Raw genomic sequence first — 24,605 nt, 5'->3', positions numbered from 1 at the left:
GCTCTGTGCTGACAGCTCGGAGCCCGGAGCCTGCTTGGGATTCTGTGTCTCCCTCTCTCTCTCTCTCTCTCTCTCTCTCTGTCCCTCCCCTGCTCACACTCTGTTTCTTTCTGTCTCAAAAATAAATAAACATTAAAAAAAAAAAAGAGAGACAATCTCTGCGTTAGACTTTCCTGAACCCGCAGGCCATGGGACAGTGAGGGTGGGCGCAAGGGGGGGGCGCCAGGGAGCCCACATTCACGTCCCCACCCACACTGAACCCTGCGGTGCCACGTGGCATGTGAGGACATCTACCTGTGGGGCAGGTTCCCATCTGGCCGGGAGGGGTCCCAGCAGCCGGCCCAGAGCCGCCAGGGGCCGGGGAGGCATCTGTAACACAGCAGGTTTGGGGATCAAGGTCAGAACAGGCACAAACCCCCCCAATATTTCTGGGGGAAAAGAGGTGTGTCTGCACACCTGCGAGGGGACGAGGACGGGGCGGGTGTGAGGGTCTCCCTGTGCTGCAACATACGGCACGAGTGTTGTCTTGCTGTGCCGGAGTCTAGAAAGTTCTCACCGGCTAAAACCAAGGTTTCGGCAGAGCCGGCTCCTGCTGGAGGCTCCGGGGGGTGGGGTGGGGGGGGTGGTCTGTCTCCAGCTCGTCCGCCCCCCTCGATCTCTGGTTCTTCCTCCCGTCTCAGAGCCAGAAGCCCGGCAGCCTCAGTGTCTCTGATTCTGACCCTGAGGTTTTTTTCCCATCTCGGGATCCTCGACTTACCCCCACCCCTAAAATCACTTCTGCCATACGTTCTGGGGATTAGGACGTGGACTTCTTTGGGGCCACCGTTCTGCTGACCCCAGAGGAGAGGTGACAGCCCGGAAGGAACCCAGAGTCCGGGGCAGACAAGGCTGTGTCCTGTTCAGTCTGCACCAGTCGCTGACCGAGGGTGAACCGCGCCCCCTCGGCCTCGTGAGGTGAGCAGGGCGCGGCCGACAACCCGGCTAGGGTTGTGGAGACACCCCGAAGTGCAGGGTCGGTGGAGGGGGCTCACGCGGGGGCCAGAGGGGAGGACGGGCTCTGCAACTGAGCGACAGCCAGGAGTCTGCTGACCGGGCAGGTGTCTGACTGCAGGACCCCTCCCCCTTGGGTATCGGCACCCAGGAGGGCCACCCTGGCCCCTTCCGTGTCCCTCACACCCAGAAGGACCGAGATGACAGACGTGATGTGCCTTGTGAAGCTCTGTTCCCATCCTCCCAGCACATCCATCATCCTTGGCCACTCAGCTGGGCATCTCCTTGGGCAAGCCCCCTTTGGGAGACCCCCAACGGGCAGCCAGGCAGGGGACCGGGAGGAGGGAGGAGACGTGAGGACAGGGGAGCCTGGGGAAGGGCAGGAGGCACAGGCCGTCCCTGCCTCGGGGACAGGTTCCCAAGTGGGGAAACCGAGGCCCAAGTCAAGCCAGTGACAATCAGGATTACACCAGGGCCCGGGCAGGAGCGCGGCCATGCTTCTCAGAACAGCCTCCTGAGCCCACGTCTCTGGGTTCCTCTCCCCCCCCCCCCTGCCCCGCACCGAAAGAGGCCCGGCCTGGTCCTTGCCCGGTCCTTCCTGGCCACTGGGCCCCTCCCAGGGCGTCCTCCTCAGAGGAATGGGGCGGTCCCATGCTGAGCAACCCCAGGGCTTTATGTCCTGAGGACAAAGCAGGACTGCGGGAACGCAAAGGTTTGTGACAGAGCCATTCATCGAGGTGCAGCCGTTCTAGAACTTTCCCAGCCCCCTTCCCCTTCGCCACGCCAAGTTCTGCTATCGCGGACACGCGCCCCTGGAGACACACTAGCTGGGCCCCCGTCTCTCGCAGGGTGAGAGGGCACTCACTGGGCACGGGACTCTGTTTCGACACACACCCTGGCCGCAGACACGGCTCCGTCCGCGGGCGGCTGGACAACAGGGAGGACGGTCCGAGCTGTACTCACCACCTCTGACCACAGCCTGGGCTTCCTCGGGCCCCACGCGCTCCCAGGCGACCGACGAGCTCACGGCCGCTCTCTGGACCTCGTGGCCGCGGCCACTGCCTCCCGAGGGCCCTGCAGGCCCCCTCCCCATCGGGGCCGGCCCCTCGCCAGCCGCGTCCCCTGGGCCCTCCATGACGGGCGGCGGCACCATCAGCACCGGGGGCTCCGCATGCCCGCTGGCCGCTGTGGGGAGAGCAGAGGGTGGTGGTCAGCGCTGAGGCCTCTCCGGGAACACGGGTGCCCACGGAGAGGCCGCCACAGGGGCCGGGGTCAGGAGAGAAGCCTCCGCTTTGCCTGGAGGGTGTCTCCGCTTCCTTTCGGAGGTCTGTCCGTCTGTGCGTCACTGCCTCCCCGGCTGGGACGACCCTCCGAACCCCCAAGCCCCCAGCCACGTGCTCTTCCCGAGACGCGTGCGGCGTTTGCCCGGTGAGGAGGCCAACACCGGCCTCGCCTGCAGGTGGACAGACGGGGCCCCGTTCTTGCCAGCCCACGGGCCACCAGGAAATAGCTCAGAGCCCGACCCGTCCTGGTGCTCGAACATCCCTGCAAGCGCTGGACGGATGTGTGGGAACAGGGAGCAGAGAAGTCCTCGCGGGGCACCCGGCACCTTGCATTTGAGACGAGTCCCCCCTCGTGTCCCATCCAGCTAGAGCTGAGACGGACTCCCCCAGAGGCAGCCACCCAGGTCCGACTCGCACCAGCCTCAGTGTCGCTGTGATTCTGGCCCCGGGTTCCCAAGAGATCCCGTTGCCCCTTACAGCGACCCCCTCGGCTCCAGCTGGCTCAGCGGGCTCGGCCTGGGCTCTCGTGGGGCCGCTGGAACGCGGTCCCATCCCACTGGTCAGGAAATGGGCCAGGTTCCGGGCCGCCGCGGAGGAAAGGAAGCCGGTGGGGGACGGCAGGGAAGGAGGAAGTGGCCGAGGCAGAACCGAGGTGGATCGGGCCACTGCTCCCCACCCCGGGCGCCCTTGGGCCTCCCAGCCACCCTTCCCCCCCCCCCCCGCCCAGGAGCTGTCATCAAACTTCACTCGTGCCTGGGGTCAGAGATAAGAGGCTGTTACAAATGGACAGACGGTGCTCCTGGGGTGGGAGCTCTGTTACCACTCAGGACACAGGGCAACAGAGTCCCCTTTCCAAAGGAAGGTGGGGGGGGGGGCGGTGGCAGGGCCAGGGCTGAGGAAGGGAGGGGAGGACTCCCAGCTGTGGCCATTGGGACCGGGTGCAGCCGGGTCTTGGGGACACAGGTGGCAAGGGATGGCCCTGCTCGGTCACGTTTCGCATGGAGGTCGATGAAACAGTGCTAGGACGCACAATTAAGGGAATCTCCCTTATTTCGGGCCTCCCTGATCCCTGATGATGAGCTATGGGATTTCAAGCCAAAGCCGGAACAGGCCGGCGGGAATCCCCTCTGCACAGAGCACACAGAGACAGGAAAACACCCCCGGCCCCCCTCTCCGGGGACAACAATGCCAGTGTGGCTTCCTCCCGGCCCACCCCCTTCCCGACGGATGCTGGGGAGCAGGGCCCGGGCAGCGGACAGAGAACTCGGAGGCAGCAGCGTGGAGCCCCCAGCCTGGACAGCCCCACCGGCCCCCGGCCCTGTCTCCCCAAGGCACCTGCTGCCCATGGCAGGAGGCAGGACGCACACTGGGGCAGCCGGGGAGGCGCCGTGGGTCTGGGGTGCAGCCCAGATGAGGTGAAGGCCCCCAGAGGCGTTGCGCACCCCCACGAAAGCTGAGGAGCCACTGAAGCGTTTAAAGCCCCGAGTAGCGGGTTTGGTTCGGTGCCTTGGAAAGTTCCCGCTGGCACTTGTGCAGAACGAATTGAGGAGAGTGGAGACAGGGCCGCCCTGGGCCTTGGGTTTATTTCCTCCCCTCAAGTTTTCACCAAAAACGAAGGGGCAGCTGGACCTTTACTAGAGCCAGTGTGGAATATTTTCACAACTCTTTACAGAACCCCATGCGTTCAAAGCCCCTGTTCCCGCCTCCCTCCAGACTCCCCAAACCCGAGGACTGGAGAGCGAGCCGGGTTCCCAGAAAGCCACCCGCACGTGCCAGGGCTGGTTCCGGGGCAAAGAGAGCTCTCCTGACGCTGGAGGTGAGGGGAAGAGCGCCGGGCAGTCAGGAGGGGCGCAGGGGGAGGTGGGGACCGCGTGTGGAGGGGCTGACAGGTGGCCGTCCATGTCGCCAACGGCACGGTGGGGCAGAGCCCCAGAGACAGCCAGACGTCCGAGGTCGCTGCAGCCCTGCTGTCCCAAGGGGGGCAAAGCATGAGTAACCTCACAGCTGGGCGAGCGGAGAGCGAGGGCGGGGGCCCAGACCTCAGGCTCCCACCCCCTGACCCCAGGGGACAGGCCGACCCCTCCCGCCTTGTGCTCCTCCCAAGCTGAACAGGACGCGCAGGGTCACCGGTAAGGCCCCCGCCCGCCCTCCTTCCTGGCCTTGGGGATTAGCGGTCAGGGCTCCCGCGGGAGCCCCTGCTCGGCCCCCGACACACTCAGTCCAGCCACACGTGTCCTCCACGGGCTGGGCACCAGCAGGCGTCCCAGGGGCACTGGGCAAGCGGTGGCGGCTTGCCCAGGCTCCCGGACGGTGACTCGGGGTGGGGGGGGGGGAGGCCTCGGCCCCCAGGGGCTTTGCCCGGCCCACCGCCCCGCGGACCCTCCGTTTCATTCCCCGAAATGCTAGAGCCACTCCTGCCGGGGCCTTCTCAGCCCATTCCAAGCCAGGATTGCCTCTACGATCCGAACGACAAAGGCGGAAAGAAGGAAAAGTCGGAACAGCCACAATAGCTGCAGAGGCAGGGCTCCCTGGGTTTCTGGTGCCCCTCGTGTGGCCTTGCCAGACAGCCCCTCACTACGGAGAAACAGGGACCCTCCCCCCCCTACAGGGACCAACACTCCCCCAGCAGCCCAAGGCCCCCAAGGCTTACAGAGGCGATGCCCCTGCCCCTCCTCCAACCGGGACCTGATTCCCATCTGAGGGGCACAGCCTGGGGGGGGCGGGCAGGAGGCACCTGACCCAGGGAGCAGCCAGCACCCCACCCCCCCGCACACGGCCAGGCCCCGCAGCCCCTCCCCTCTCCAGGGATGCCGCCAGGGCCCAGGGGAAGAAGCCCACTGGGGTCTGCAGTCACCCAGGGCCGTCTCCACACAGCCTCGTCACTCAGGCCCTGGTGCCTGCACCCCCTGCTCCCCGCGCCGTCTCCCTCCTCGTAAAGCACGAGGCCCCCTCCGCATCTTCCTGGATATGGCTCCGTGTGCTGGCCGCCCGCCCCAGCCCCCAGCCACGTCCAAGCCCCAGTTGATTCTTTCCCTCCTAGCCTCACCAACGCCGCTCCCCACACCTGCTCCCGCACCGCTGCCCGCCACAGGCGGATGTCAGGACCGGGGTGCTCAAGGGGCTTTGAGGTCAGTCCGCCGTCCCTCTGCCCTTCCACTGCGAAGCCCACGCAGGGGCCCAGGCCTCCCACCCCGCCGGCCACGTCACCCTTCTGGGGACAGGTCCGCGTCCCCACCTTGGGTACAGGAGGGGCCCTGGCAGCCGGATGTCAGCCTTTCGTTCTGCCCGCCTCTGCCCGCGGGTCAGGACTCGCCCGTCCGTGTGCGCGTCCGGGCCCATCGTCCGGGCTCCCGGCAGCCTCAGGGACAGCTTCCTGAGGAAAGGGGAGGCTTCCTGGGCTCACAGACCCTCCCCCCTGCTCAGTGATGGATGTGCCCGAGCAGGCGGGGCCCCCAGTGACAGGCCTCAGCCCGGGGTTCCTAGTCGCGGCCGGAGATGAGGAAGTGAGCCCAATCTCTGCCCAGAGTTCCCTCCCCGCTGGTTCCTATAATGGCCTTGCCTGACCTCACAGGCCGTGGCTCCTGCCGTAGACGCGGCTCCCACACTGCCGGGGCCGCTGACCTGTGGTCCTGGGGGGCTGCTCGCTGGTCACCATCAACGACAGACTCTCCCTTCCGGCCTTTCCCTCTCTGTTCGGTGTATCTGGGACAAACCCAGGGGGCACCTGCTGGGTCCGCAGCAGCCCCCAGGCCCTGGCCAGCGCCCAGCCCAGGAGGGGGGAGTGTGGCCCCAGAGCACAGACACGTGGGGTCGATGGGCCGGGAAAGCCTGCGTGCCCCCCTCAGCCCACCTGGAGGGTGAGAACGAAAACTCGCGCCTCACGGGGACGTTGACGCCGTGAACAGATGGTACTCCAGGGTGGCAGCTGGCACTTAATAAGTGTGGATTTAGCAGAGGGCGAGATCGTACCCTTCCAGCCCGGAACACGTTCAGGGAGGTCTGGTCGGAGCATTCACTGGGCTCGTACTGAACAGATACCTTGTGGGCCCACGCAGACCTTGTCCAAGCTCCAAGAAGCATCTCTTGACAGCTGTCTGGTCACCCCAGGACTGGGGCGACCAGTGTCCCCCAGATTCGTACCCACCAGGGAACCCCAGAAGAGGAGGGACACAGACAGACAGACACGGGGTGGGGGCCATGTGACCACAGAGGACAGACGGAGGATGCGGCCCACCGCCCAGGAGCGCCTGGAGTCCCAGGAAGAGGCGGGAAGTTCCCTCCCCTGGAGCCCCTGGAGGGAGCTGGACCCTGGAGACACCTTGAGTTTGGACTTTGGGGCCCTGGACCGCGAGAGAGTCAGGTCTCATCGCCGGCCGCCGCGTGTGGGGCTGTGTCGAGGCAGCCCCGGGGAACTAATTCACCTGTGACCCCCGCGCCTGCTTTCTCTGCCGGAGGCAGGGTGGAGCCCACCCACGTCATGGGATTTTGTGAGAATCAAATCAGAACGGCCCATACGGGATGCGTCGTGGTCACTGACAGCGGTGTTGACGTTCTGAACAGACAGCACCCCCAAGTGCTAACCAAGCACGGCCGTTTAATCTTCGTGACGACCCAGGGAGCCGGGGTAGGGGGCTGCCACTGTGCCCTTTTCACAGGTGGCCAACCTGAGGCTTACAGCCAGGGACCCGGCCCCGCCGGGGAGGAGGGGGGAGGGGAGCACACATGGGATTCGAACCCAGAGGAGCCGAGTGCAGCACCTGTCTCGGGCCCCCGCCCCGCCTCCCGCCAGGAGTTCAGCCACAGAGCTGGGGGTCCTGGGGCGCCTGGAGGGGTCACTGGAAGCTGGGAGAGGGTCTCAGTTGGTGTGCTGGGAGCATGTACCCAGGGCAGGACCTGGCGTTGGAAATCCTGGGCCCGTGTCCTCCCCCACGACCGCCTGGTGGGTGTGCCTGGTCAGGGCACTCGCTCCATCTAGTTGACGGAAGAGGCCCAGGGTTGGTGACCTCGGAGTGGCCAGGCCACCGCTGCAGAGCCACCCTGGGCTGTCTTGGGGCGTCTCCTGCGGCGTGTGCCCGAGGTGGCACCGTTCCAGGGCGGGGGACGAGACCCCCGAGACCCGGAATCCCTTATCGCAGGCCACGTGCTCAGCCGGGGGACAGGCCAGCTGAGCGCCCGCACGGAGTAGGGTCAAGCGAGCTCACAGAAGCCAGGCTGGGCCAGCGTTCCCGAGTTCCGGCTGCCGTCTACTAACCGGGACCCAGACCTCCGGGCTCCCCAGGCCACAGCTCTGCTCCCACGGTCCCAACACAGCAGAAAAGGCTTTGAGAAATCCAAAGTTGAGAGGCTGTTCTTAGACCCCACCGTGCGCAGCAAGACCCGGCTCCAGGGCCAACACCTGCCCCGCCCGGCCCAGCGCCCCCATACCTGCTCCCGCTGCTCAGACGCCGCTCCCCGCCCGGGGCGGGGGGGTGGGGGTGGGCGGGCAGGACCGCAGGCACCCGGTGGCGGCTCCCGGCCCCTCGCTGGCTGGCCCCGCGGGCTGTCCCGGCAGCCGGGCCGGCCGGCCGCCCACAGCCCAACTGTCTGCACCGTGGCTGCCACCACCCCCTGCTTCCTGCCACACTTCCTCCCTGCGCCCCGGGCCTGTGGCGAGAGGTTGGCCCAGCGCGCCTGGCTTTGATCATTAGCTCCTCCCTGGACCAGCTCCAGGCCCCGCCGCCCGCCCACTGCCCAGCCCCCAGGCTGTGAGAGCCGGGGAACCACCCAGGTTCCAGCCTGGGCCCCCAGGCTTGGGGAAGTGCACCAGCCGCTGGCCGAGCGGCCCCACCAAACCTCAGCCCTGCTCTGTTCCTCTTCCACTTGCCCACACGGACACACACGCACGGACACACGTGCAGCCCCGTCCCTCTGCCAGGTGCTACCCCAGCCCATTGGCTCGCCAGGGACAGATTGGGGTCGGACCACAATTCTCCTTGCTCCCTGACTTCCCACCAGCTCTGGGCCCCACCTGGGGACCTGGGCTCCGCTCACCAGGGGTGGGGGGGAGCTAGGCTGGGAATGAACTGGGGTCAGCCCGCAGCCCCGTCCTCCCGTGCGCTCACTGAGTCAAGGGCACGGCTCCAGTCGCCAGCCCCAGCCGGGCCCCAAGAATCACGGCAGGAAAGCCACCTTCTTCCCTGTCCTGTGCTCAGACGGGCCAGGCTTTCACACCTGGCCTGGTTCAGACCAGGAAAAAATCTCCAATTCCGTAGAAATGTGACTGTTTCACACACAGTGAAACTGAGGCTCAGGGAGGTCACGTGATATGCCCAAGGCCAGTGACGATGAGAAGAGCCCAGAATGGGTCTGACAGATGCCGAAGCCCCGAGGCCGGGGTTTCTAAGGGCCGCACTGCTGACACTTGGGACGATCGCTCTTTGCCGTGGGCAGTGGCTGCTGTGTAGACGTGGGATTTCAGCAGCACCCCGGCCCGGCCAGCAAGACGCCCGTACCACCCACAGCCCAGCTGTGATGGCCACACACATCTCCAGACATCAGTCACCTGGGGACAACAGTCCTCACCCTCCTGCCCGCCTGTCCTTCCTCTCACCGGCTCCTGGTGTCACCCACAGCCACCAAAAGTTACCAATTCCCCTCCCTCCCTGCGGGGCCAGAGCCCAAGTGCCTCACTGGGTGGAGCCGGCCACTGAGGCCGAGAGCGGGCGAGGGGCTCCCTCTGGGGGCTCCAGCAGGTCACGGGCACAGCCATGGCCGGCACACGCCCAGCCCGGCCACCCCGCCCGCTGCACAGAGACCCCACAGCGGGAGCCAAGGGTCAGGGGGAGGCGTTTTCACAGTCTCCCTGGCCGCGGGCAGACCTGACGCTCCTCTGTGGGTCCCAGGGGCCGGAGCAGGGGTACAGCTGCTTCCTCGGGCAACTCCTTCCCTCTGGGAGGTGTGGCCTTGTCTCCCTGGAGGGACAGCTGTGAGGGTCACACTGCCAGTGTCCTGGGGCTGCCGTGACGGAGCTCCACAGACCGGGTGCCTCGGTCCCTCCCCGTCTGGAGGCCAGAAGTCTAAATCAGGCCTGGGCAGGCCTGCGCCCCCTCCGGAGGCTCCTTCCCGCCTCTTCCAGCGCCCTGTGCCTCTGCCCTCACAGCCCTGGGGCCCGGTGATGCCCTCGTCCGTGTGAAGGGCCCACTGCGCATTGGAAGTTGGATTCTCCTTGCCCCCCCTCTGCAGGATGGGTGCTCCTCCCCTGCGGCCACTCTCCGGGGCGGGCCTGCCTCCCCCATCCAGACACAGGGGCCCCAGCCCCCTTTGCAGGGCAGCTGGCCACCTGCGGATGCCCACGGACGGGCCCACAGCACCCCCGGGCCCCCCTGTCACCCCTCCGGCCTTCTCACCGGAGGGGAGGGCTCCTACCACAAGAGGTAGGAGGTGGGCACCTGCGTCCGTGGACAGCACCTTGAAGGTCAGCTCTGCCGCGCTGGCCACACGACCTTGGGGTTTTGGATTCTCACGGAGGCCCCAGATGGGGTCAGATGCTATTCCGCGGTCTTAGTCTCCGTCATCATGAGGATGAAACTAGACGCAGGAATTGCCCTAACAGAGCAAGTGCAGACGGTTGCTACAGCTGCACGTAAATGTCTGTTCATTTTACAAATGCCCGTGTCCAGGCTCTCCGGTGGCCGAGGCCCACGGGCACCAGGGGCACAGCTCTCCAGGCAAACGAGAGCCCTCGGCTGCCCACGCCTCATTATGCCCCTCACAGCCCGGGGCTGGCCTGTGCCACGGCCCGGGGGACCCCGGGGGCTGCTCCTGGGCACCAGCACGGAGACCTCCCTCTCCGCCCCCTGCGTGCCCTCCACGCATCCCCCTGCTCCTCTCGGCCTCCACCCCGAGCCTGTGAGGTGGGACCCCCGGCTCCCCAGCCTGCGCTCCAGAACCCCACCGTGCGCACGACACCAGATGCTTGGCCTCTTCTCCCTTTGTTTTTCTGGAAATTGTGCTGAACGAGGTCTCAGATGGGCTCCACATCCATAACAGGGTCTGGACACACTTCCTCTCCTGGTCATTGTCCCCTGCTGCGGCCCGAGACCCTGCATCCTGTTTGTCTCCGCAGCTATGCTCTTGGTCCAAGGCCAGGGGCGGGGGTTTCCCAGGGCCTCCCCGAGTGTGCCCAGCGTTCGTCCGCGCTGCAGAGCACTCAGACTCCACAGGATGCACCCCAGTTCCCCACGGCACACCCCAATCCGGTGTCTCGACTTTGCACGGCACACCCGGACTCTGCCGATCGCACCGACCCCAGAGAATGCAGCCCCAAGCACAGGGTGCCCGATTCTGCACCGTGCACCCCCAACTCCGGAGTGCACCCCAATTCCGCAAGTGCACCCCAGGAACCCTCCAGAGGAAGAACAGGAGCTTTCTAGGTCAGGGGACTTTGCAAACAAGGGTCCCTTGTGGAGGCTGGGTAGGCGGCCGGCCCACACTGCCCAGGCTGTGAGTCCCTCTGGGAGAGCCTGTCACTCCCCGGGTCTCGATGCCCCCTTGCAGAAGGTGGAGTCCCACGTGGAGGTCTCTAAGTGCCCTCCCCCCACCCACACACGCCTCACAAGGCTGCGGTAATAAACCCCATCACACTTGCCAAGAAAATGCTAGATGCGTGGGTTAGAGCCCTCCTGGTGTGAGTGTTACCGCCACGCGCTGGACGCAGAGGCGGCTCCCGCCCAGGGTCGCGGGGCCCGCAGGCAGTGGCGCCAGCCGGGGTCTCAGGTCCACCCAGCACCGGGGCGGATGCCCTGACTCCCAGGAACCCGGAGAGCAGGTCCGGTCCGAGGCCGGCGTTTTGCAAGTCATCAGACCCCATGCTTCGAGCACCACAGTCTGATTTTAATTCTCTCGGACGGCAATTCTGCCCCCTTTCACATCACAGGGACCGGCCGATGTCTCGCTGAGTCGTAAGGTGCCGGGGGGGGGGGGGGGGGCACGGCTGGAAGCTGCCCAGCTGTCCACAGACTCCAGTGTCCATAGAGCTTTTCTGAGCACCTGCCTCTGGGGCCCGCCTTTCCCCTCCTCCAGGAAGCCCTCGTGCAGGTATGAGGGTGCTGGAAGGAAAGCAAAGCAAACCGTGAGGGCGGCGCTTTCCCCGACAGAGGGGCGAGCACCTTTGGGAAGCGGGATGGCTCGTGTCCCGCATTTTGCCGCTCGGGACGAAGAGACACGTTTTCTAGCCAGTGTGGAAGCCGTGGGCACGACTCCCCGCACCCGGGAGAGCACGCGTGTCCGCGGAAGCCCGGGGCCTGACACACCACAGCCCACGCTCAGGGTGGGAGGCTGGCCTGGCCTGTGTCCTCTGTGCGGCCTCGGGGAGTCGCACAGGACTCGGAGGACACGGAGGCTCAGAGAGGGGACGGGGGGAAGGAGCCGCACGGGCAGGGCCTCCCCGAGGGGTCATGTGGACGGTTATGCTGAAGCACACGGAGCCTGGCACTCTACGTCCCTTGACCACACGCTGCCACTCGGTCCCTGTCTCCCCAGTGTCCTTTGCAGGGAAGACAGTCTAAGGCTTCCTTCCAGATGGAGGCTGTCCCAGGTGGCCCTGGGAAGTACCCGAACCGGTTATGTGTCCTTCCCTTGGGAAAGTCTGCACCACCCCGGGGGACCAGCTGTACCTGCAAGCCCCCAGCCCAGCCCAGCCCAGCGGCTGTAACTTCCAGGATGCTCTCCCAGGGTTCCTGGCGGCCCCTCTCCCGCCCTAAATCTGCCTGACTCCACCCTGGACCCCACCTTGTGATACAGGCAGAGATTTCTTTCCTCCGAGCCTTAGGCAGCTCCTGCCGAACCCGGGGCGCTGACTCACCCCTGCTCAGCGGGGATGGAACCCCGGGCTGCAATCCAGAGCTGGGACGCCGGGGGCCCTGCCTTTCACCCTTCGCTTATTATTGTTTAGCTCTTGGGGCAGATAGCAACAGCTGTGGTCAAGTGAAGATAAAAGGCGATTCTGAATTTCGTCACGTCCTCCTAAGGTATTTCCAGTTCTCTGGGACTGCGACCCAGGCCTCCCCCGGCCCAGCTGGGCTCCCCAGGACACCCTCCCTTGCCCGTGGCCCAGCGTCTTGCTAGATCCCCTACTCGATCTTGAGTCTTCCCGGGGCCAGGGCCAGACAGAAGAGCCCTTAAACCCAGCCTCCACCTAGACAACCCGTATCCAGACGCGTAGCTCTGCGGCGTTATGGAAGCTGGAGAGGCCAGGTCACGCTCTTGCCCCCAGGGTTAATCCACAGCCGGTCAGAGTGGTGAGTCTCAGGAATGCAGAGGCCCCCAGGGGCGGTAGGGTAGGGTGTGTGACTTCTCCGTACTCCCTGGGCTCCGGGTCTCTCCAGCCGCCCTGGGCGGTAAGAAACAAGACCCGCCGAGGCCACACAGGCAGTTCTAGAGCGGAGGCGACAATGCTTTCTCATCAGGCGGGTCCAGGCCAGGGGAGCGTGAAACAGAGGAAGCCACGTAGGCAGTAGGCGGCATTCACGCAAATGGTCCACAACAGGTGCACCTTGTGCAGGTGAGACCTCGTATACAAAACAGGGGTTGGATCCGGCCCTCAGAGTGGGCCCTGCTCTGGAGAATGGGTGGGGTGGGCACACGTGGAAAAGCATCTCAGTATCCCCGCCCCCCCACCCCCCCCGAGGCAGGAAGGAGCCAGCCCACAGGCGTTCCCTGCCGCCCTGGGATTGGGATGTACAAAGGTTCAAGCGGAGCGGGGTGGGGGCCAGTCCTGGCGCCGGGGACGGGGCACAGGCTTGGAGCTGGCCCAGGGGAGAGTACATGAAGCTGCGTCCTGCCCCCTCCAACCCCTGGTCGTGGCTGTACCTGCAAACACAGTTAGATTGCCAAGTATTAGCGAGGACCAGCACTTCGCGTGTAGGAGCGTCAAATAAACCCAGGTGACTGGGGAAAGAAACCGAGACTCAGGAAGAGAACGCCCCTCAGCCAAGGTCGCGGGAAACAGGGTCCCCAGCGTTCCCGTGGTCCACGCTAAGCAACACCCCGTCGTCTTTCCCGGTCTCTGGCTCCCCATCTGTGTGATGCAGATGTGACCCGGCCTAATGCAATCTTCCAGACAGGCAAACAGACGGGGCAGCACGCACCCTCCGGGGCCCATGTCCCTGAGCCCCACCCGGGTCTAGGAACCCGGAAGGTCGGGCTGGACATGCCCGTCGGCACGCCCGGGTCTGAGGACAGAGGCATCGGGGATGGAGACAGACTCCGCGAGCCTGGAGCCTGGCACCCAGCTGCCACCGGCCACACAGAAAGGGCCAGAACGGGGCCGTGCCCAGCAAGGCACCGCCGGTGTTTGTTATTTTTGGCCTCAGCGGCTGAAAATGCCCCGATCAAAGATGAGCAAAGCTCGAGTCGGCGAGATTTCAGGAACTGCTCTTTGCAAAACAAGGATATTGGGACCAAACAGGCCTGTGATGACTGACGGCCACCCCGGGGCCGGGTCACAGGCTGCAGGAAGCTGTCAGCAGTTCCCGAGCCTCGGCCGGGACTGATGACGCTCCCCGCCTCCTCCCCACCCTCCTCCCGCCCCCCCCCCCCACCCCAGGTCATGACCATCCGGCCTTCACGCCAGGGACTCGCTGACTCGGCCGGGCAGGGCGGCCCGAGAGCTGGCCGGGCGCGCCTCCAGACCACGGTCCTGCATCTGGAGCGGCCAGGGAGGCCAGGTGCTTCCAGAAACGGAGACTTAAGTGGGGTGCCCCTCCTTGCACCCCAAATAACACGCCTCGGGCCCTCAGAGGAAGCCGGTTAGAAGGCATAGAGACTATCTTCGCTGCCCGCCTAGGGAGCCTGTGCCTCACGCCTGCAGGGGCGCCACGGTGCCCGCCAGCTCTCAGTAGCCCCCTCCTCGACGAGGGATGGGGTCCCAAGGGGCCACACGGCTGCGAGTGGCCAAGTCTCAGGAGCACCCCGGTTTCTCCCTTTGTGGTACAGGCGCGTCCTACCCACCGGACCGTCTGGCTGTGGGCCGTGGGGTGACCCAGGGCGGGGTGCACGGAGGAGGCGGGAGTAGCGGCCCGAGTCGCCCCGGCTTACAGACGAGACCCCAGGGACACCCTGATCCCGCTGAACCTCGCTCCCCAGAGCAGCAGCATTCCTGACTCTGGGTGTGGGACCCCGGCTGGAATTCTGGACATTCCCCGGAGCCCAGTCACCAGGGGGCGGATCTGGAAACTCGCTTACGCAAACATTAACCCAGCAGAGCACACGCGTCCCAAAGGCCTCCCGGGCGTGAAGGTGAAGTCCTCCCAGCCCCGAAACCGGGCCCAGGTCGGGGCAGTGGGTGGGGGGGGCGTGGGCAGGCTTAGGCGGGAATTTCCGCAGGACTCACTCCCGAGGCCCCCTTGGCCTGTGCTGGGACATGCAGGAGGGTGGCCCTGTCAGCCCCCAGGTCGCTGAGGGCATTCGGGGGGCACGTATTGTTTGGCTACTTCCCCTCTTCCTGCTCCCTTCCCAGCAGCACCTCCTTCCCTGCTCAGCCCGGCCTCGCCCCCCCACCCCCACCCCTGCCTCAAAACCGGCCTCGTCCAGGCCACCGGCTCCCGCCACGTCCGCCTCCCTGTTTTCTCGGCCCAGCGGACCACACGCCCCCTCCGAAGGCCTCTCTCTGCACCTGCACCGGCCACCCCTCTCCGCCCGCACCGGCCCCGGGCGCTCACGCAGTTGGGGACTTCTGGAGCCGTCTGTCTGTCTGTCCACACTGGCGGTTCCAGGGTTCCATCTCTGAGCCCTGGGGGCGGAGCTGGAGCACAAGGCACTCCTCTTGGGGGGACCTGGACACCTGCCCCCCACGGCCCCCGACCCGTGGCCATCTGAGCCCCCGGCCCCGGCCCTGCATTTGCATGTCCCTCTTCCTGGTCCGCTTCTTCACCAGGCTCTGACCGCCACTCGCCAAAGCGTCCCGCTGGCCCTGCTTCCTTCCAGCCTCCCCCGAGCCGAGCGGCACAAGCCCCCCCTGCCCCAGCCCCCAGCGCCCTGAGCTCGTCCGCACCGTAACTGGGGTCTCCGTAGAGGCTGTCGCTTGGTTAACACGCGATGGACCCACAACGGGGGCGTCGATGGGCCCCACACGCGCTTGTGAAATGACAGAGACACAGAGCCGCTGAAGGGCGCGGTGGGCGGCCCAAGCCCCGCAGGACCCCGAGCGCCAGCCTGGGAGCACAGATCTGCCTGCCGGGCGCGCAGAAGGGGCGGATCCCTGAACGACGCCCCTCGGAGGCCCTGAGCCCTACAGACGCTGACCTTTTCCACCTGCCCATTATCCAGGGGCTCCCTTTCTTCCTGGCCTCCGGGGGGGCCAGCTGGGCGGACGAGACCCGAAGCGTGTGTGAACGGCACCGGGCGGGCCCTGGCCACAGCACTTGTGCCCTCTGACCCACGTCACAGAGACGGGGTCAGGCTCACAGCCTCCTCCGCACGGCCCGCCATGGGCTCTGAGCCCCACACCTGCGCCCGTCCCACGCCGGCCGCCCAGAGGCGAGCTCTCATGGGCCGTGTCACGGCTTCCGCGACAGCCTAGCGGCCACCCCCAGGGTCCCCTCTCACTCGCTGTGGGATGTGCACCTCCTCCCCCTCCCTCGCCAGCGTGCAGAGAGCGTAGCTCTGGGGTCCAGCCACCCCATGCACCGGTTCCCGCGGACCCGACGCTGGCTGTGCGCAGCGCGCGGAGACGGTCGCACAAAGCAGAGCTGTTACGGTCATTACTATACAATGAGGGCAGGGCTCGGGGGCTGCAGCACCGCCCAGCCCCGCACCTGCCGGCCCTACTCGGTGCCCGGCCCAGGGCGTCAGACAGCCCCGCCTGCAGAGCCCTCAGCCTACTGGTGACAGCAGCCAACGAAACGTATGGAGACAAGACAGCACAGCCGGAGCGACCGGGACAGGGGATGCCCAGAGAGGCCGGGGCCACCACACGGCCAGGATCCCGCCTGGGGACAGCTGGGGAGGCTGCCTGGAGGAGGCGCTCGGAGCCAAGCCTGGGCACGTGAGCTACATCCCCCAGCTTGAGCTAAACACAAAGCCCAGGGCTTCTTATGGCCCCAGAAAGTAGGAAGTGGGAGGGAGGGAGGGACAAAGGACAGACAGATGGATGGATCCCACCCTGGCGGGATGATGTCAAAGGGACGCAAGAGCCAATTAAGAGCTCCCAATGGCCAAAGCGAGAACACTGGGAGCATCGAAATAAAGTAGAATCGGGTTGTAACCCAAGGTATAAAATAAACATCCTCAGCTGGGCCTGGCCTCTCCTCTGAGTCCCCATCATCGCCCACCCCACTCACCCCATCAGGGAGGACAGGGAGCTGCCCGCACATCACCCCTCTCGGCCCTTCTCCACCGTGAGCGAGGGCTTTGCACGGGATGCTCCTCTGCCTGGAGCACAGTCTTCCCTCCCCGGCTAACTCTCATGCCTCCTTCCGAATACGACTCGGCCCTCACCGCCTCTGGGAGCCTTCTGGGATTGCTCCCGCTTGTGGGAGGGGTTGGCAGAGGAGGGGAGGGAGTGCTTTGCCTTTGCCCTGTCCACCTGGGCCCGGCCGACCCTCCCACAGCTCACCCCTCACCGCACCCCTGCAAGTCTCCCAGAGCCGGCCGAGGGCGGACAGGCACTGCGCCCTCTAACATGGTGCCCGGTGCCTGGCGGGGGCTCAGCGACGTCCTGTTCACTGACCCGAATCCCAGGCTAACGGGCGCCTTGGGTGAGTCATTTGCCTGTCAGCCTCAGGCACCCTATCCATGGGCAGGACAGGGTCTGGGACGGGGGCGTGGGTGCCCCATAATTACGGGAGAGAGCCCGGTGACGCGGGGCCACGCTCAGGGCCCGAGCGCCGGGCACCTGCAGACACAGCCTCTTTTTTTTATCTAATTGTACCTAAAACAGTTCAGATTTAGAGAAACGTCGCCCTGAAAGCACGCAGCTCCCACACACCCACACCCGGCGTCCCCTGCGGTTAACACGTCCCATGCCTGTGGCACGCTTGTCACACTTGGTGAACGAGTCACACACTGACTCGTCATTATTCACCAAAGTCTACACTTGGTTCAATTGCCTCTGTTTTCCCCTGATGTCCTTCCAGTCCTCAGAGCCACCGAGGGCACCACCACATTTGAGTGTCCCTGCTCTTCATGACTTTACTTTTGGGAAGGACTGGCCACAACCTTGTTTGGGGAATGTCCTTCCGTCGCGATTGGTCTGGTGTTTCCCCATTTAAAAAAAAATTTTTTTTTAATTTATTTTTGAGAGAGAGAGAGAGAGAGAGCAGGGGAGGGGCAGAGAGAGAAGGAGACACAGAATCGGAAGCAAGCTCCAGGCTCTGAGCTGTCCGCACAGGGCCTGATGCGGGGCTTGAACCCACAAACCGTGAGATCGCGACCTGAGCCGAAGTCGGACGCTTAACCGACGGAGCCACCCAGGCAGCCCGAAAAAAAATTTTTTTAATGTTTATTTATTTTTGAGAGAGAGAGAGACAGAGACAGAGTGTGAGTGGGGGGAGGAGCAGAGAGAGAGGGAGACACAGAATCTAAAGCAGGCTCCAGGCTCTGAGCTGTCCGCACAGAGCCCGACGCGGGGCTTGAACTCACGGACCGCAAGATCATGCCCTGAGCCGAAATCGAGAGTTGGATGCTTAACCAGCTGAGCCACCCAGGCGCCCCTTCTCACTTCCAACAACCAAACCTGCTGCTGACCTGTCGCCGAGTCGGGCCAGGCCTGGGCCCCGCTGCCAGCGGCTGTTTTTAGCCGAAGCGCGCCTGAGAAGCCGGCCCTCTCAATGCGGGCCCTACGCCGCACCAGAGGAAAGACCGAGCACCCCGCAGAAGAGCAGTGGGACCGGGTCCTGTCTGTTAAGACAGAGCAAATGATGCTCAAGCTCCCCAGCCAGGCGTGCAAAACGATCCCAAGGGACTCGGTCACCTCCCGGTTCAGCGAGACCGGGCCTCGGTCAGCCGGTGCCCGGGACCAGTGGGAGGGCGGGCGAGCCACCAACAAAACCGTGGCCCTGAGCGGCAGCCCCGCCTCCGGAATTCCCCGGGGCACACGGCCACCCACCAAGGAGATGGCGGGGCTGCCAGGGCGTCCAGGCTCCTTACAACAGCTGCACCTGGGGAATAGCCCGGGCGTGGGACTGACGTCGCTCCAGCCAGCACCCAGCGCCCAGCCGCACAGAACGGGAAGCTCCCCGCGGCCGACCGGGAAAGGTCCCCGAGACCCAGCGAGGGGGGAGACTGAGGTGCGGGGGTATGTGCGTCATGCTGCGTCTTGGGCTCTAAAGGGGGTCGGAACGCGTCTGCGTTTGCTGGCGTTTTGCCGGGTGGTGAACCTCATCACCGGGTGCTGTGACGCCTTGTGCACACCACGTGTGCGGATAAGGACACAGTAGGAGGTCGGGGCCGCCGGGACGGGTGCAGGGGGCGGAGCAGGGGTCCGTGTTACGGAGGCGTGAGCCACCCTCACTGAAGGCGGCGGCGGGTGGGCCAGACCGAAGCCAAAAGGAGCCACACGTTCTCACCGGGGGCCAGCCGGTATCGCCGCTCAGCACGGGGCAGGGGTGACAAATTCTCAGACTTCTGTACAGGTGCCGAGCCGCTGGAATTTGAACAATTAAGTAAATGGACGGTGGATGGTGAAAGCCAGGTTTGTCACTGTCGGAGTAGGGCTACAGAAAATCAAGGAGAGGGGCTGGAAGGATCCATACGGTGATGGATGACGGGCGGGGACGTCAGGTCTCAGTTAATACAGACACATTCTGCATACGGAACTGCTTACATCGGTGTGTGTGCAAAGTACTTAGACCCGCGTACGTAGACGGGTTAGACGCGTACGCGCTGACTTGCGGATACGTGCACACGCACGGGTCAGTACACTCATAGTTGCGGATCTGTGTGAAAAAGAGAAGACCTAGGTAGCCGCAAGCACGCCCAGAGTGCGGACAGATCTTGGTTCCTAAGACCATCCTCCAACTGAGGGAATCAGGACCCTTGGAGAAACGGCCGGCTCTAGGACCAGGCCAGCAAAGGGCCAGGGTGGGGCCTGGCTTGTGTCGCCACAGAGGAAGGAAGTGAATGAGTGGGTGAGCAAATGGATGAAATGCCACCAGGACGGGGTGAGTCGAGGGGACACAGGAGCCCACTGAGAGAGCTCCCAATGGCCAAAGCTAGAAAGCTTTGAGCAACAAAATTAATTAGTATCAGATTAGAACCCACATTACAAGATATCCATGAGTCTATCCAGGATAAATCCATGAGCAAATACATAAAGGCGGGAGAAGGCACAGATCTCTCCCCTGCAGAAGAACCTCCAGTGATCTACGTGGAGACACCACCCCCGAGGAGGGGGGCCCCCTCCCCAGTCCTCAGGTGGGCACCGAGCGCCGTGACCTCCCGCTAAGAGCGCAGCACGGGACGGCGGGGAGGGGGCCGTGCGGTGGGGAAGCCAGGCAAACCCGGCCGCGGCCGGGGGGTCAAGGGCAGCATCCCAGTGATGGCGGGTGCCCTTGACGGGACTCGAGGAAAGGGCACTCCACCACCCCAGTCTTCCTCCCAGGGACCCGTGATCCCCGTGTAAGCACGGGAGACGATCAGACGAGTCCTGGCCGAGGGACCTCGCACACAACCCCTGGCCGGGACTCCTCGCAGAAATTGTCACAACACGGCAAGTCTGAGGAACCGTCCCAGCCCCGAGGAGCCGGGAGACGGGCGGACAAAGCGTCACGTGACGTCCTAGGCGGGCTCCTGGGCAGGGAGGGGACACTAAGGGGAAATCTAAGGGAATCCGAGCCAAGGATAGACTTTACTTAAGAATAAAGTCTGGTGGCTCAGTCATTTAAGTGTCCGACTTCAGCTCAGGTCATGATCTCACAGTTCGTGGGTTCCAGCCCCGCGTCGGGCTCTGTGCTGACGGCTCAGAGCCTGGAGACCTGCTTTGGAGTCTGTGTCTCCCTCTCTCTCTGCCTCTCCCCTGCTCTCTCTCAAAAAAAATTTTTGTTGGGGCGCCTGGGTGGCGCAGTCGGTTAAGCGTCCGACTTCAGCCAGGTCACGATCTCACAGTCCGTGAGTTCGAGCCCCGTGTCGGGCTCTGGGCTGATGGCTCAGAGCCTGGAGCCTGTTTCCGATTCTGTGTCTCCCTCTCTCTCTGCCCCTCCGCCGTTCATGCTCTGTCTCTCTCTGTCCCAAAAATAAATAAATGTTGAAAAAAAAAAATTAAAAAAAAAATTTTTGTTTATTAAAAAAAAAGAACAACGGACCCATAGTTGTGCACCAGCTGAGGCAAACGCACCCTTCTAATGTAAGATGTCAATGGTCAAGGAGACTGGGTGGGAGGGTATGAGAACTCTGTGCTAGCTTGGCAGTGGTTCTGTAAATCTAAAACTGTTCTGAAAGGTGAAAAAGGTGGAACACCAGGAAGCGGGTGGAGAGGGAACCATTAAGACCCACACGCACTGGGGGTACAGCCGGGCCTGCAGCTGACGGCCTGGGGCGAAGTCCCAGGTCCACTTGCTGTGGCCCTGGGCCAGCCCAGGAGCCTCCCAGCGCCGCACCTGCGCCTCCCTCAGCGGGGCTCAAGGACACCGAGGCAGGCCTTGGGCGGCCCATCCTAGCCTCCAGGGGTCTCGGCCACGCTGCGGCACCCAGAGCCTCGGGCCTCTCCGTGTGAGTCAAGGAGGAGGAACCCTCACGGTCCTGTCCCGAGAACCCTGCAGCCACTGGGGAGGGGGACGGTCACAAGGGTCCTTGTGCCTGTGCAGAAACTGAGGCTCAGAGCAGAGCAGCACCTGGGGCCACGGAGGGGCCCCTCACCCCGGTCAGCCTGTGCCAAGTCCACAGCGGGGGTCGCAGGACTGTGGGGGCAAGGCCCCTCCCTGGTCTCGTCCATATCTGGCCCTATTCCTCTCCCCACGGCCCTTCCCTGCTCCAAGCCTCTCTCAGGTCCACCTCTGAAGGCGCTGTCGTCCCTGGGGCTGGCGGGGCGACAGGGACTTTGGCCCCGGGGGGCTGAGATGGGGGCTGGAGAAAGAGGGGGGACAGAGAGCAGGGTGCCGAAGTCCAGGCAGGTAGGGCCGCACCAGGGCGAGGGAAAGCCAGGACCCCGGCCCCTGCCACCAGCCCAGGGCTGTGGCTCCTCTCCATGGTCATCAGCACAGACGGAGGCCGCTGACCGAGTGTGGGCCTGCACGGGGCCCCCGTGACTCTCTCACCCTACAGACAGGGACACTGAGGTACAGAGGGGCAGGGTCACTAGCTCCCAGGTGCTGGGCCAGGATCAGAACCCCTGGGCCCACTGTCTCCTGAGCCCTCCCTGGGCCCCAACCTGGGGGCAGGCACATCCCCCCCTCACAGTGGCCACCGCGACAACATCCAGCGTCACCTGCCGGCTCTCAGCTCCGTTCTCAGGCGTGGGGACACCAGGCTGGCCTTTCCTTGGCCACCTGAATCCCAGCCTGAAGCAGCGCCCGCCCTGCTGCTCCCCGACCAGGCGGGATTGGAGGGCACGCCCCACGCACGCCCTCCCCTGACCCCACCTGTCCAGACAGGTGAGCGGGAGGCAGGCCGGGGGCTGCCGCCGCGTAGGGGTGGCTCCTCCCGGGGCAGATCCAGCCCAGTGGCTGGGGACTTACCCTGCCAGGGGGCAGACGCTGCCAGCGAAGGAAGAGAGGGAGGGAGGCTGCCTGGGTCCCTCACCTGCGGCTGCCGTGGACACTTGCCACTTGCCTCCTGGTCCCGGGCCCCACAGGTCGGTGGGTCGGGCAGGGGCAGGATGCACACGCTTTAGGCCCCCAGGCTCCAATCAGGTGGCCCGATAGTCGCCCAGGTCATCGGTCACGCCCACAACTACGGCCCGCCCCTCGAGTCTCCTCCCCCCTGACCTTCCTCCTCCTTATCTGCTCGGAAGTCCCCGGTCAGCATTCCCGAGCTGGGAGGGGAGGGGTGGCCTGGGGGGAAGTGCAGGCTCCAGGCCTGGTGTGCGGGAAGGAGGGGGGGGGACCCTCAAGGAGGAGGGAGGCCTGGCCCCTGCACGGCTGCAGGGGGCGGGGACAACCCACCGCTTAGCTGGGCTGAAGAGAGCTCGCCCCTCCAGGGGGCCCTGCTTCCTGTAGCTGGGCCTGGGGGCAGCTGGCCGGGGCACTCAGCAAACACTTATTGGACACCTACTGTGTGCCGGGCCCAGCATGAGGCCAGCAGTGGGTCAGCGAAGGGGGGCAGGGTCTCTCGTGTGGGGTCCAGAGAAGCCCACATTTGCTCATGATGAGTCACCTGCCGTGTCCTTAAATTTGGAGTCTAGACTCCAAGGTCCGGCCCAGAAATCTGGATTTTCAACAAGTTCCCAAGTGACCTTTGACACCCCCGTCCCCAAAGGGCACGCCTACCTTCAGATTAAGCGACAGGGGGGCACTGACCCGCCCGGCCCCGTCCCCTCCGCAGACCCCTGACCACGAAGGGAGGCAGACACCTGCCCTACCTCGTCAGTGCTCGTGAGGATAACTGGCTCGCGACTGTTGGGGGCGGGCACCCCAGCTGTGCATCTTCACCAGGCATCCCGGTGACTCTCGGCCATGGGAGGTGATTCCTGCTGTCACGGGCGGAGGTGGGCAGGGAGTCACTGGCTCAGGAGTCGGGACACACTGGGCTGTGGGGCCTGAGCGCCCGTCCTTGTCACCCGTGGGGACGCGTGAACGAATGACCTAGGCAGTGTCTGAGGCGTTCTCCGCTTTGCGAGAGCGCGGGGTAGGGTTCTGCATGGCCCTGCCGGCTGACAGCCAATGGCACCGGCCGGGCGGCCCCGACGTTGTCCAGTCTAGAGACCTTCCCGCAAAGCCTCACGGGCTTGTCCGTGTGTCCGGTGCTGCTCCAGGACTGGGCTCCTTCCAGGGAGGACGGCCGGGTCCCAGAGCTGCCACCCCCGTGAGGGCCGCCCACCGCCAGCTGCCCTCAGCACGTGCAGCCTAGAGACTTCTGAATGCCTCTCAAGGATCCAGGGGGTAGAGATCCCACGAGGAAGCCAGACGCCCGGCTGTTCCGGAAACTCCAAGAGCCTGGCTGCATGGGGCGGCTTTCCCGCCTGGCCCACTCGGGGCCGGGGAGCTTCCCAATGCCCACGGTGACGTGGGGGCTCCACCGATTCACTGGGTGGCATCCTGCAGGGACTGAGCTGTGACCCCGCTTTCCCGGGCCTAGTGGGGGCCCAGCGGCCAAGCCCCGTGGCTCGGTCCCCAGGAACCTGTCGGGCGTCCTGGGGCCCGTGGGGATCCTCCAAGCTCTCGGACGGTGCCCAGGGGAGGATGCCGGTCACCAGCCCGGAGGGGCGTAGAGGTGGTGAGGGTGAGGGCCTGCGGGGGGGCCAGCACCCCACTCACGCCTTTGATCTCAAAGGCTCTGAGCACCCCACCGGGTCTGCCCTGGGCCTGCTGCCGGCTGGGACATTAAAGGCCCCAGGCCACACAGCAATGTGGACACAGTCTGATCCCGAAAGTCTGCAAGCAGGGGTCCTACTGTGGGACTTTCCCCTGCTGGAGTCTTGGGGTCTAGGAGCTCTGCCCACCCCCTACCCCGGCCTCGCAGTTTCTCTCACGGGACCACACTGGGTCAGGGCCCCTGTACTTTTTTTTAATGTTTATTGTTATTTTGAGAGAGAGAGAGAGAGCAGGGGAGGGGCAGAGAGAGAGAGAGGGAGAGAGAGACAATCCCCAAGCAGGCTCTGCACGGACAGCAAGGAGCCCGACGTGCGGCTCCAACTCACGAACTGAGAGATCACGACCTGAGCCGAGATCAAGGGTCGGAACGCTTCACCGACGGAGCCCCCAGGCGCCCCAGGGGCCCTGTGTTTTTAATCCTGGCTCCATACAGACAATACACAGCCATCTCTGGGCCTCAGTTTCCCTGTTTGCAAGCTGGAAGTGTCTGTGCTGGGAGCCCTGTGGGTCAGACCACAGGGGTCACGACTCCTCATCTGCGTGTGCGTGGTCCTGGCTGAGGGGCCCGTGTGGGGTGGCGCAATGCCTGTCCTTGCTCTTGGAGAGAGAATTCTGTCGGCGACACAGCGGTGTCCCACAGGCCCTCTGACCTAGTGTTGATGGGCCGAGGACGCGTGTAAGAAACCCCAGGGCCTCCTTGGTGTGGATAAGGTGGCCGGCCGCCGTCTCGCCTCGGGCACAGGCGCCAGGGGGCCCAGAACTCCCTTGAGAACAAGTCACCTAAGCCCTAAATTTATTGTCTCCGTCCTTGAGAGATCATATTAGAAATCCTGCTTATAAACAGTAAAGCCAAGGGCACCTTCCTTTCCGCAGCCGGGGCCCTAAAGGG

At 64.7% G+C, this 24,605-nt stretch overlaps 1 protein-coding gene across 5 annotated transcripts in view; it reads right to left on the bottom strand.

Annotated features, from left to right (window-relative positions):
• The window catches only part of SH3TC1 (SH3 domain and tetratricopeptide repeats 1), a 47,254-nt gene extending 25,149 nt beyond the window's left edge, over positions 1 to 22,105 (bottom strand). The window contains exons 1-3 of one of the 5 annotated variants that reach the window (XM_043573079.1): positions 21,987 to 22,105; positions 1,954 to 2,175; positions 295 to 369 (exon numbers count right to left, since the gene is read on the bottom strand). In XM_043573079.1, coding sequence (XP_043429014.1) covers positions 295 to 369; positions 1,954 to 2,143 — 265 coding nt within the window. In that variant the 5' untranslated portion in view covers positions 2,144 to 2,175; positions 21,987 to 22,105. Of the gene's footprint in view, positions 1 to 294; positions 370 to 1,953; positions 2,176 to 7,697; positions 8,852 to 21,922 lie in introns of those variants that run through there. The other 4 variants (XM_043573078.1, XM_043573082.1, XM_043573080.1 and 1 more) reach the window with 4 other exon arrangements.
• Between the last annotated feature and the right edge of the window lie 2,500 nt (positions 22,106 to 24,605).

Source organism: Prionailurus bengalensis, chromosome B1 (assembly GCF_016509475.1).
Source record: "Prionailurus bengalensis isolate Pbe53 chromosome B1, Fcat_Pben_1.1_paternal_pri, whole genome shotgun sequence".
In the NCBI taxonomy this organism is placed as follows: Eukaryota; Metazoa; Chordata; class Mammalia; order Carnivora; family Felidae; genus Prionailurus; species Prionailurus bengalensis.
This window is presented reverse-complemented; position numbering and strand designations above follow the sequence as displayed.